Source organism: Cyclopterus lumpus, chromosome 13, assembly GCF_009769545.1.
Source record: "Cyclopterus lumpus isolate fCycLum1 chromosome 13, fCycLum1.pri, whole genome shotgun sequence".
In the NCBI taxonomy this organism is placed as follows: Eukaryota; Metazoa; Chordata; class Actinopteri; order Perciformes; family Cyclopteridae; genus Cyclopterus; species Cyclopterus lumpus.
The window spans coordinates 10,622,480-10,634,802 of record NC_046978.1 but is presented as its reverse complement, the minus strand read 5'-3'; the positions used below and the strand labels follow the sequence as shown (position 1 = coordinate 10,634,802).

General features: G+C 40.7%; 1 protein-coding gene across 4 annotated transcripts; it reads left to right on the top strand.

Annotated features, from left to right (window-relative positions):
• Window positions 1-129: 129 nt before the first annotated feature.
• Window positions 130-11,802, top strand: slc25a15a (solute carrier family 25 member 15a). Of its 4 annotated transcripts, none has more exons than XM_034547781.1 (12): window positions 130-628; window positions 825-855; window positions 2,254-2,512; window positions 2,778-2,918; window positions 3,006-3,181; window positions 3,285-3,443; window positions 8,029-8,132; window positions 8,755-8,827; window positions 9,768-9,850; window positions 9,973-10,176; window positions 10,534-10,668; window positions 10,770-11,802. In XM_034547781.1, the coding sequence occupies exons 3-12, from the start codon at window positions 2,307-2,309 to the stop codon at window positions 10,959-10,961; spliced, it is 1,473 nt and encodes a 490-aa protein (XP_034403672.1). In that variant the 5' UTR covers window positions 130-628; window positions 825-855; window positions 2,254-2,306; the 3' UTR covers window positions 10,962-11,802. The 4 variants fall into 4 exon arrangements, with proteins under 4 accessions (XP_034403672.1, XP_034403671.1, XP_034403673.1 ...); XM_034547780.1 differs by having other exon boundaries at window positions 781-855; XM_034547782.1 differs by lacking the exons at window positions 8,029-8,132; window positions 8,755-8,827; window positions 9,768-9,850; ... (1 more) ...; window positions 10,534-10,668; window positions 10,770-11,802 and adding an exon at window positions 5,032-5,401 and having other exon boundaries at window positions 781-855.
• Window positions 11,803-12,323: the final 521 nt, after the last annotated feature.

Below are 12,323 nucleotides of genomic sequence, written 5' to 3'. Positions count from 1 at the left end.
TCAGCTGAAGGTGTACTGCTCCTCGGTGGTCTGTTGTACCATACGCCCACTATGGACTTTATCGACATCTTGTGGCAATTGTGAAGTATAACAACCAGACTCAGCCAGCATCTAATCTCTTCCGCATTTTTAGTGAGCCAGTGAGACAAAGACTGACAACTCACTAAAAGACACGTTTTATTGTTTTTATCATCTGAGCGTTTTTTCGTTCCATTTCTTTGATCCTCTGTAACGCCATCTATCAAACTAAAAGTTAAGATATGGATTATTTTACAATCCAACTAACAGCCTAATTATTACACTTTGATTTGCGTGTTAAATAAATATGGTCGCGTATTCTCGAGGCTTCCTGTGAATAACTTGCCGCAACTCATTGTGCGCTTGCGCGTTCCTTTACGCACGGCAGGAGCAACTTTTTTATACTACGTCATCGGATTGCACAAGACGTCGCGAAGTAAGAGAAAGTTTAGTAGTTCGATTAAAATTAACATGTTCTGTGGTCGGGTGTCGGCGAGTCATGGTGTAGTTTATGCTGTACCCGCATGGAGCAACGCGCAGACTATGGTGCATTCAAAGTTCATAGTTTGAGGAAGATAAACGAACATTAAGAGACCACGGGGGAGTGCAGGTGAGCATGCAATGTGTCCGGATCGGCTTTACATATGTTTCCCTTGTGTCAGAAGTCTGTAATACGTTTATTCAACATTGTGACTTTATTGTTCTTTTTGGTGTACTAGTACGTTGAGTGTGACGATATGATGACACGCTTCATTTTCACAGCATTATATATATGAATAATCATGGCTCCACATCCCATAATCCAGGCAATCATCGACTTCTCAGCTGGAGCAATCGGTGAGTTAACATATGACTGATAATCACATCTGCTGATGTAGTCTCTCTGTCTGTTTGTCTGACTGACTGACAAGCTACACAGGTTTTATACATTCTTTGTTTAACCCTTCTGTTATGTTGCGGGTCGAAGTTTCAAAGTTTTAAAATCTAGAAAGAATATTTTAAAGTACCTTTTCCGTATGAAACTTCGTCTGCTTGCCTTGTTTGGTGTAACCCCCCCCCCTCAGGTTTATATAACAGAGATGATGTTCGGGTCAATTTGACCCAGCATTGAAAGTGGAGGCTATAAGAGGTCAGAAGTGTCAAGTTTAGACGTGTGAAACAAAGTTTTTCTTACTCCCTCCCACCATGTCACCCTATTTCTCTCTCACACACACACACACACACACACACATACATACAAATGGGTTGCTTGGGAGTCCTACCAACATTCTGCAGACACATACAACAGAAACAAAAGGATGACAGCCTTGGAGGCTCTGGAGCACGTCCTTGATCACGACAATTCAGATTATAATGGTACTGATTATGAACCATCAGGTTCCTCCAAGCGAGACATTTGTGTCAAAGAATTGTGAAATACAGTGGTCATCCTCACCCATTACAAGTCAGCTGAGAGTGTCTGCAAAAAATATTCTAAAGACAGTGCCAGGCCCCACCAGGATGACAGTGACTTGTGTCACAGACAGAAGGCAATACAGAAGGTCTTTCTAGAAATGACTCTATAACTATAACGCTATCAATAAAGTTTACTTTCAATACAAATCCGTATGACTGATTTGGCTTGATTTTGAGTGAGTGGGTCAATATGACCATAAACAGCAGAGGTGTCTCATCTCTATTTATCTACATCACCCCATGAAAAAAGAAAGTTGCAAATAGAATTTAGGAAAAAATACTTCTTATGGTAGACTAATGCAATTTCTATCTAGATTTTTCCAATGTACCTAAACACGTTTGAACACGTATTTTTAATAAAGTTATCCTAATTGAACTATATGATCTATGGAGGAGTGAATAACTCCATTCCACTAAAAACTGATTGAATTGTTAGTAATGGTGTTGGGTCACATTGACCCGGGAACATCATTGCTGTACCTGAGAAATGAACATAACAGGAGGGTTAAAGAGTTTTTCAAAGAAAGGCTGCAGTGTTCCGTCTCTAATTTAATTTACATTCATAATTATTATTTAAGCAGTAATGTCTTTTTTGATTAATTGATTAAGGATGACACATATCATCTATATCTCTTCAAAGTCAAAATCACACCCTCTGTGTACTATATGTGTATTTTAATTGAGGAAACATGAACATACTAAGTCAAATTGTTCCCTGGACTCTGAGTTGCATCTCTTTTATTGAATCTGAAAGAGACTTTTTAAAAAATACTTCCTCAGGTGGGACAGCTTGTGTGCTGAGCGGTCAGCCGTTTGACACCACAAAGGTCAAGATGCAGACATTCCCCACCATGTACCGCGGCTTCATCCACTGCTTCACATCGACCTTCAGGCAGGTGGGCCTAAGTGGTCTCTACAAAGGCGCGACCCCGGCCCTCATCGCCAACATCAGTGAGAACGCAGTGCTCTTCTTGAGTTATGGTCTGTGCCAGGATGCTATTCGCTTTGTGTCCAGGATGGATAAAGGGGCGCAGCTCAGGTTTGACACTGACATTTCCATGCATTTATATGCAAGTATCTATATATTCTCCACAGCTGGATGGGGTGAGGAGCAACATTGTTAACACATCTGTATAATAGTATGTTAACATACTTTATAAAGACCTTTTATAATGAATTTAAGAAAGAATTTAAATTTCCCAGGTAATCCTAAAAACTGAGCCAGGCAGTCTTCCTGTACGCACACTAAATACCTTTTTATTCATTATTTTTATTGTATTGTACTTGTCTTTATTGCTCTTCAGCGATATCCAGAAGGCATCTGCGGGGTCTTTAGCCTCCATCTTTTCCTCAATAGCGATATGTCCAACCGAGCTGGTGAAATGTCGCCTGCAGGCCATGCACGAAATGGAAGCAACTGGCAAGATCGCCAGTGGACAGAGACGGTCAGTGTGGCTAGAAAGAGACACTGGAATGAGCAGAGCATCGATCCGTCTCCACACGTCTGACTGTGTTTTGTGATGTGACTCCAGCACAGTGTGGTCAGTAGTGAAGACGGTGTTGAAGACAAACGGCCCCCTGGGTTTCTACCAAGGACTGACGTCCACCATGGCCAGGGAGATACCCGGATACTTCTGCTTCTTTGGGGCCTATGAACTGTGTCGGTCTAAATTTGCACAGCACATGGGCACGGACAAGGACGGTATAGGTATGGTTATTATTCTCCATTTATTTGAATGTTTTTTTAGCAGTTGAGGATGTTGCACTTGTTTCTGTTATCTGCTCCCACAAAATCATTTTGGCCTTCGCAGGTTATCTTCCACTCATGTTCAGCGGTGGATTTGGGGGAGCTTGTCTCTGGTTGATGATCTATCCCATAGACTGTGTGAAGTCCAGGATCCAGGTGTACTCTTTAACTGGGAGGCAAGAGGGCTTCATGAAGACCTTCATGGGTATCATACGTACTGAGGGTAAGATTTGAACATGCATTTTAAAATAAAAATTCACCCACATAGTATCACAACAGCTCTCAACAGCCCAGTTTACCTGGTAAAAGGATACATATTGCCTGTTGTTGACTTCTAAAATGTCCCTAAAATGTTTCCATCCAAACCATATTTCACTAACAAAGACCACGGTAATAGCGATATGGGTTTCAAATGGTCTATTGCGTGATGGAACTAGAGATTTAGATTTAGGAAGTGGAAAGGGTTTGAGGGATGAAGGGATGGGGGGATGGTGCTTGAGGGATGAAGGAATGGGGGATGGGGGTTGATTGATGAAGGGGTGGAGGAGAGATGGAACGAGAAGGGTAGAGGGGGTCATGGAAAGTAGGTTTGAGGAGTAATGAGAGACCCAAACTAAGTTTTACAAAACGCCATTTGTGACAACAGGGGAGCAAAGCTGCAAACGTACATCACTCAACCGTATAATCATAGTTTAAAGAACTGCAACTGTATAATTTGGCTTTTTGTGAAAAACCGTGGTCCAGTGCTGACTCATACACTCACTTACTGTCTAGACTTCACTTACTCATGTTGTTAACCATCTTAGACATTCAAATCAGAAAGGTATTACTCTGCATAGACACACTTATCACCGTAAGTTAATTCGCTCTGAGACCTGTTCTGTGATTTTAATTCAATTCAATTCAGTTTATTTTGTATAGCCCAATATCACAAATTACAAATTTGCCTCAGAGGGCTTTACAATCTGTACACATACGACATCCCTGTGCCAGGACCTCACATCGGATCAGGAAAAACTCCCCAAAAATAACCTTTGACAGGGAAAAAAGGGAAGAAACCTTCAGGAGAGCAACAGAGGAGGAGGTCTAATACAGTCAAATTACATTTTAGAAATACGTTATTAACCATTAACGTAAGATGGTAATTAAAAAATTGCCAAAGCTTGACCCTGTAAATATTTGTTGACATGTCACAAATGTAGCGACCCTTAACAATCCCAATGATTGAGCCTGCGAGGACACGTCATAACTTTAATGTGATGACGTGAAGACAATCACCACAGCAATCTTTTGCCACAGGTGCTCACAAGTGAGGACATGGCATGGAAAATGTTCAAAATCCCAGAACAGGTCCAGTCTGACCTGTTCTGGGATTTTAATTGAATGTCACTGTATACATCTCATCTCTGTCTGCATGGTGAATGTAATGAGTCATAGCCACATGTTCCAGAATTACATTTTCAAAGTACTTTATTAACCATTAACCTAAGATGGTATTTAAAAAATCGCCAAAGCTTGACCCTGTAAATATTTGTTGACATGTCACAAATGTAGTGACCCTTAACAATCCCAATGATTGAGCCTGCGAGGACACGTCATAACTTTAATGTGAACTTGTGTACTGTTAACTTAAATATAGGCCCTGAGTGTTTTCATCGTGGGGCTGAAGTTTTTTGTCTTGAACGCACCACTGCTGGTCCAGGTGTGACAGAGAGTGGGATGCATCATGTTGCTAATTGGCCCAAGCTGGGGGCCGCACTTATCCGTGGGGAAGGACCTGTGTATCTGCTTGAATCTCTCTCGTCCCACAGGGATCACTGCTCTGTACTCGGGCCTGACTCCGACCATGATACGCACCTTCCCTGCCAACGGAGCCCTCTTCCTGGCCTACGAGCTGAGTCGCAAGTTTATGATGGAGAAAGCTGGGAAGTGATGTGGAGCATCTTGACACTTGAAGAAAGTGTGACGCATGTTTCCCTACATATCGTTATATTTGGACTGAAAACCTCTTTTCTGTGTTTCTTTTATGTGTTTGCCTCAGCCCAGGAGGGTCCTGTTCACACTACACTTCTGTGTCCACTTGCAGCAGAAAAGACAATGTATTGATGCACAGGAGTTAAAATCATATTCTGTGAAAAGAATGGGTCTTTTTTTCTAATTTTAAATTATACCTTGAGAGTATAGCTTGGTGTGTTGAAACTCATTCTCATCCTTTTTTATCATCTGGATTTTCCAATCTGAGAAGATCCATGTCATCACTACATGTACAGTAATGACACCAACACATGGTCAAGATGGAGACTCTTTTGATTGGTGAGGATTTAAAAAGAGACTTAATGACATGAATACATCTGGACTTAGGGGTTAAGTAGGCATCACAGATGTGTGCGATAAGACTGTGAAGCGGAAGTAATAAATAATCTTGAATCAGGGTGTGGTCACAGTTAGTCCGTTAGTCACAGAAAAACGTAATAAAAAATATGAGAGAAAGCGACTTTATCCTGTTTGGAAAGAATTTTGAACACATGTCAACTGCATGGTGGAATAAACGGATTTGGACAATGTACACGCACATAATTCTCTTCCCAATTTACAACAAGTCCTCACACTAACAAAATGACATTTTACAAAAGGGCAAAATGAGCCTGTAGTGTTGTGAACAACTGCACCAGGATTCACTTGCACTCATGTACTCTGGTGAGCTGGCTGTCATGTGACCAAGTATCATGGCAGAGTCAATTAAAGGCACCTCGGTGTAAAAGGATGGCAGTGAGCAGCTCACATGCCGGTTGTTAGGGCTCCACAGCTCACGCATACCTCTCGAGACAGAAATAACTTGGTTTTTACTGTATAGCGTGGCTTTTTTACATCCTGTAATTATGTATCTACATTACTCTCAACACAACACTGCTATTAAAATTAATTCGATATAATTAATCATGTTTTCTCCGATGTGTTTCCTTGCACATTCCTCCATCTCCCTCCTTCTCTCACACTTTGTCAATTTCCACTTCGCCTGTATCAAAAACATTTTAATACATTTTGGATTGTTTATAAAAAAATGTGGGTACATTTCCAGTTTAAGGTAGGAGACATGCACATGATCACATCTCCTTTTTGCATGCACCAGATCTCATGTTTCACGACTTGGATGACATCTATTGTTTATTCATAACCTGCACGCAGCAGGTGTCAGACTTCTGTAAGTGCATGTGAGAGTATAATGGAAAGAGCTGAATTAGGCCACTATGCTCTGAGGTTCATGTTGCCTGTTAGTGAGTCCAGGAGTCACACACCAAGTGGGAGTTGTGTGTCATGCGCTGAGGGAAGGGGACAGGCCACACCCCGCAGGGGGAAAGCACACGGTAAACAAGTGCAGCACTGCCTCACTTGCTCCATCACGGCAACAAAATACACCGTCACTAATGATCTCAGCCACGTCCAGTACGGCCGAGATGGTTACACAGGGTAAACCTCAGGTCAACGGAGAGGAGAATATCCAAGGTAAATACTTTTTATGACCTTCTAAAAACAAAGATTGAGTGTTGAGGCCGTCACTTGGACTGTCAATATGACAGCGACGCAGAAGAAAGGGAACAGTCTGAATTACTCAGGGCGAAGACGCAGGGATAATGGACATTGTTTGAGCCCCCCACCCCCCGCCCCCTGCTGTTTTTAAGGGACACAGAAACTCTGGAGTCCTAGTTAATTGTCAAGAAATTTATTTTTTTGCTTACAATGTTTAAAATAAATTGTCTTATATCTGGGGGCTGTAAGTTTAAGACATTCATTGGGGTGAGTCTGATAAGGTCCAGAGGTAAAGATCAATAAAGAGGTGATATAAGGTAGCAGATCTCCAAAAATGGCTTCATCAAGAAAGAGATGCCAGTGCATTACATCACAGTGTAAGAATCTTAAGGAAGGTACATCAATAACTTAGTAGCTTACTTTACACAACACCCTGTGGCCCTCTGAGATTAATTAGGCCATTGGTGACAAATTAGTGTTATTCCTCTTCATCCCACCTCTCGATCGCATGAATGTTTTGTCATCTTCGATAAAAGATGCTGTCCCACTGGATTCTTTTACGGTTTAATTGAGTGAACACAATCACCACAGCAATCTTTTGCCACAGGTGCTCACAAGTGAGGACATGGCATGGAAAATGTTCAAAATCCCAGAACAGGTCCAGTCTGACCTGTTCTGGGATTTTAATTGAATGTCACTGTATACATCTCATCTCTGTCTGCATGGTGAATGTAATGAGTCATAGCCACATGTTCCAGAATTACATTTTCAAAGTACTTTATTAACCATTAACCTAAGATGGTATTTAAAAAATCGCCAAAGCTTGACCCTGTAAATATTTGTTGACATGTCACAAATGTAGCGACCCTTAACAATCCCAATGATTGAGCCTGCGAGGACACGTCATAACTTTAATGTGAACTTGTGTACTGTTAACTTAAATATAGGCCCTGAGTGTTTTCATCGTGGGGCTGAAGTTTTTTGTCTTGAACGCACCACTGCTGGTCCAGGTGTGACAGAGAGTGGGATGCATCATGTTGCTAATTGGCCCAAGCTGGGGGCCGCACTTATCCGTGGGGAAGGACCTGTGTATCTGCTTGAATCTCTCTCGTCCCACAGGGATCACTGCTCTGTACTCGGGCCTGACTCCGACCATGATACGCACCTTCCCTGAGTTACATAAACACATTACATGAATATGAACACATTCAATGAATGTAATATTCGACCTCTCTATACCTTCCAATACAAGCTGGTAAATTGTTTTTCATTCTCAACAGAAAAAAACTCAGGGAGTCTGGGATGTTTCGGTTGGCTGTTGGTCCTCATATCCCTCCTCTTTATAACAGCGACCTTCCCGATCACATTATTTATGTGTGTTAAGGTAGAGTATATTCTCATTGACGTACACTACTGAGTGTAGGATTAGGCCAGTACTTGTCTGTGAAAGCCGATACGCATACCAGTGTCTTTGTTGGACTTTGGGATTAGACCGCTTTTTATTATCATTCTCCAAATTCCAAAAAAGTTCAACCAACTTCCCTCATGAATTTCTGTCAGAAGAGAGGAACTAATTCCATCAGTCTAGCTTTCAAAGCATATTTGGGATAAAGAAATGTAATTCCTTTGTTCATAAAGGGGAGTCATGGCAGGTGACACACAGAAGAAAACGATGTAATGTATTCTGTGACTATGTCTCTGTGTTTATACAAGTTCATATCTTGTAATCCAATATGTGGAGACTTTGTGATTACAGAATCATTCAAATTTCCCCGATGGAAAGTTTGTGTTTGTAGAAAAATGAGTCTCCACATTTGGAGCAGTGCATGTGTCGGTTTCAGTTTGTACCACAGCCAATCAAGTGAATGAAATGTGAAGATGTCACACACAGGGACAAACATACATTATATAAGAAGTATAGATGACAGTGAGTTTAATCTAAATCTTCATTTTTGTTTGGTCTTTCCTATGTTCTCTGTATGGCTGGCCATATCTCTAACATCCAGATAGTGAAGGAGTACGAGCGAGCCGTCATCTTTAGACTCGGCCGGATCACAGACAGGAAACCTAAAGGACCAGGTTCTTTGATTGATTGATTGATTTTAAAATGTTTATGGCATACTTGTTATGTCTTGTCCAGCTCCTTAGGCTATGTGTGTCTATTAATCCAGCATCCTATTATTTCCTGTTTTATTTTGTGTCACTCCCCTCCCCTCTTGTGAGTCCCGGTGGTTTCACCTGAGTCTGATTACCCTCACCCCACTTCTTTGTTCCCCATGTCAAGCAATCCAGCAATTCATGGTGTTAGTTCTCCTGTTTCCTTTATAATCTCTGTCTGTTATTCCACACTTTGGTTTTGCATGATCTTGGCCCTCTTTGTTTGCTTATTGACTGACAGTAAAGACTGCTTAACTGCTCTCTGAGTCAGGGTTTTGAGTCTGTTTTTTTCCCTGTGGGTTTTTCCAGACGTTACAATACTATACTTTTATTATGGCTTACTATATACAATGACGTTATATATGACAATTTAAAAACAATCTATGACTTTTTAATGACTTTTTTTAATGATATTGTATGGCATCCTTTAATATGACTTTTTTAATGGCGTTTAATTACATTTTTCTACATACTACGAACTATGACTTTTTTTATGTACTACACTGTGACGTCTTTTGACTTACAATATGACTTTTTCAACTAACCATACCATTACTTTTTATGGCATACAATACTTTTTCTCATGGCATATACTGTACTATGACGGTATTTACCTTTTATACTATCATACTATAAGTTTTGTATCTCTTTATACATGATATTTCTATGCCATGACTTTTTAATAACGTTTTTCATGACATATTCATAGCTTACTGTACTACGACTTTTTTTAATCACACATTTATGTCATACCATGGCATATGACTTTAGACATGACACTTTTATGACATATTATGATTTTTTTCTAAAAGGCTTCATCCACAATATTTAGAAACCAAACAGGGTCTTTTTTTTTTTTCAGGACTTTTCTTTGTTCTGCCGTGTACTGACACCTTTGTGAAAGTCGATCTTAGAACTGTGTCCTTTGACATCCCTCCACAAGAGGTACACTTCTTCGTTTTTTGGCATTTGTTCTATGTGAAATATAATTTTTCTATGTAAAATGTAATTCTCTGTCATCAATGAAAACTGTGGCCGCATCATAAGTGCTGTTTTTCACCTTGAAGATCCTAACGAGAGACTCGGTGACGGTGTCTGTGGACGGCGTGGTGTACTTCCGCATAAACTGCCCCATCTCATCCGTGGCCAATGTGTCCAACGCACACTCATCTACGCGGCTGCTCGCTCAAACCACCCTGAGGAATGTACTTGGCACCAAAAACCTTGCAGAACTGCTATCTGACAGAGAGGGCATATCACTCAGCATGCAGGTGAGCATAAACCGTGTGGTAATACGGTTTATGAGGAGCTGCAGTGCACAAGAGAAGTGGCATTTATTGGTCCTTTTTTTCCATCCGCCGTCTTTAACTCTGTCTGTTGTTTGGTACTGCATGTTTCTCAGAACATTGCATGAAACAGCTTTCCGCCTCTGCAAAAATGGAAACGATCGCACTGAACCAGAGAACTTATATACCACAAAACCCACACAATTAGTTTGTAAAGGCTAAAAAGCACCATGCAGCTCAGAAGTGGGTCAATGTGTTTCATAGTTATTTGATTAAAACATTACTGATTAGTGTAGCTAACGGTGGTTCCATGTGTATTTGTTATTTGATATTACCATGCAGGCATCTCTGGATGATGCCACAGACCCATGGGGTATTAAGGTGGAGCGTGTGGAGATCAAGGATGTGAAGTTGCCTCAGCAGCTGCAGAGAGCCATGGCAGCAGAGGCAGAAGCTACTCGGGAGGCCAGAGCGAAGGTGAAGTGGGCATTGAGTTTCATTTTCTCTTAATGCAGAGAGGGAACCTTTGTAGAACCTTTGTAGAACCTTTGTAGAACGATTGTCTGTCTGTGCTTCAGATCATTTCTGCAGAGGGAGAGATGAACGCTTCCAGGGCTCTGAAAGAAGCCTCTCTGATTATTGCAGAGTCACCCTCTGGCCTCCAGCTGCGATACCTGCAGACCCTCACCTCCATTGCAGCAGAGAAGAACTCCACCATCATCTTTCCTCTGCCCATAGATATTTTGCAGAATTTTATGAAGAGGGAATAATGAAGTTTGTGTTGTGCGCTTTACTGGTGTCTCTTTCACATGCTCTATGGTCCAAGAGGCCTCGCGTGTAAACTGCTGAGCGCACTGCTTATCACTTCTTATGCAAACTTTCACTCCATGAGATTGGCATTATATAAAATAGAATAATTATGAACTTAAAAATGCATCCACAACAGAACTTACTTTTTGTATAATTATTTTCTTATTGTGATTTAATACTTAAATACAAAGTGCAACATACACAGTTTGGACATTAGTGTCTCATCACTGACCACACTATTCTAACCATCTAACCTACAGTTGTGGTTCTGGAGAAGGACAAATAAATATATTGATGAAATACACAAGAAAAGAAAAAGAACAATGACAAGACATGCTTTCATAAAACCTTATCCAGAGAATAACATCTTAAAATACAATCTTTACAGAATAGAACAGAAGTCCTGTAAATGGCCAACAGATGAGCCCACTTTGACATTGGATGTAAACTGTAAACAGATCCCTCTTATTCTAGTGTCAAACACACATTCAGTAAAGGAGAACACGGTCATGTCCACAGGACACAGAGGCAATCAGTGCAACCGGAGTTCCGGACGGAGAGAAATATCATTATTTACACCCACATCAAAGCCCATGTCGAAAATTATCAATTCATGTCCGAACAGTAAATGCAATTCAACTACATGTTTGTGCAGATTTCCACATTGTATGTATCTGGGGGAGCTGATCGTTATATAATATTATTATGAGGCAACCATTTATTGTATTTGGATATATGTGCCGACTGCACTATGCTCTTTATAATAGTCATACATATTCTGTATATCCAAATCATGTCAAAGGATATATTGCAAAACAGAGTGTTAAAGTAAACATGAACAAAAGCTTCAATACAAATAAAATGAATAAAAACACAATTTAAAAGAAAAACATATGGCAGTTGCTTTTTAATCTCCTTGAGATCTGAGATTATTCTCGACAATGACAAATGAGGTAACAGCTCGCAGATCTTTAGGATTTTCTTGTTTCAATCATTTCCAACTCTATCAAATTTTGGATCGACGCTTTCAACAGGAATTTTGCCAAAAGTCATTCGGACGTTCAAATGGAGAATGAAGATTGGTCCATCACACGCTCATGAGAGTCTCTGTGGTGCATCTCAAAACACTCAGAGAACAAGCAGCAACAATTGGAATCAGCTGCCAGAGTGATGATAAGGTACATTTAAAGGAACAGGAAATGCAACATCATGACCCCATGTTGGATTTACAGGTGGACAGGTCAATGCATTTGGACTGCAGTGTCTGCACCACGAAGGGCACATTATGAATCGCTTAACTACAGAAAGATGACAGCTTCAGT

What these genes read in the sequence shown, in the direction of transcription:
- slc25a15a (XM_034547780.1), top strand. Translation starts at nt 801, where the DNA reads ATGGCTCCACATCCCATAATCCAGGCAATCATCGACTTCTCAGCTGGA. An exon ending in CATTATTTATGTGTGTTAAG is followed by an intron (nt 8,133 to 8,754) that starts GTAGAGTATATT and finishes TCTAACATCCAG; the next exon opens with ATAGTGAAGGAGTACGAGCG. An exon ending in TTGACATCCCTCCACAAGAG is followed by an intron (nt 9,851 to 9,972) that starts GTACACTTCTTC and finishes TTCACCTTGAAG; the next exon opens with ATCCTAACGAGAGACTCGGT.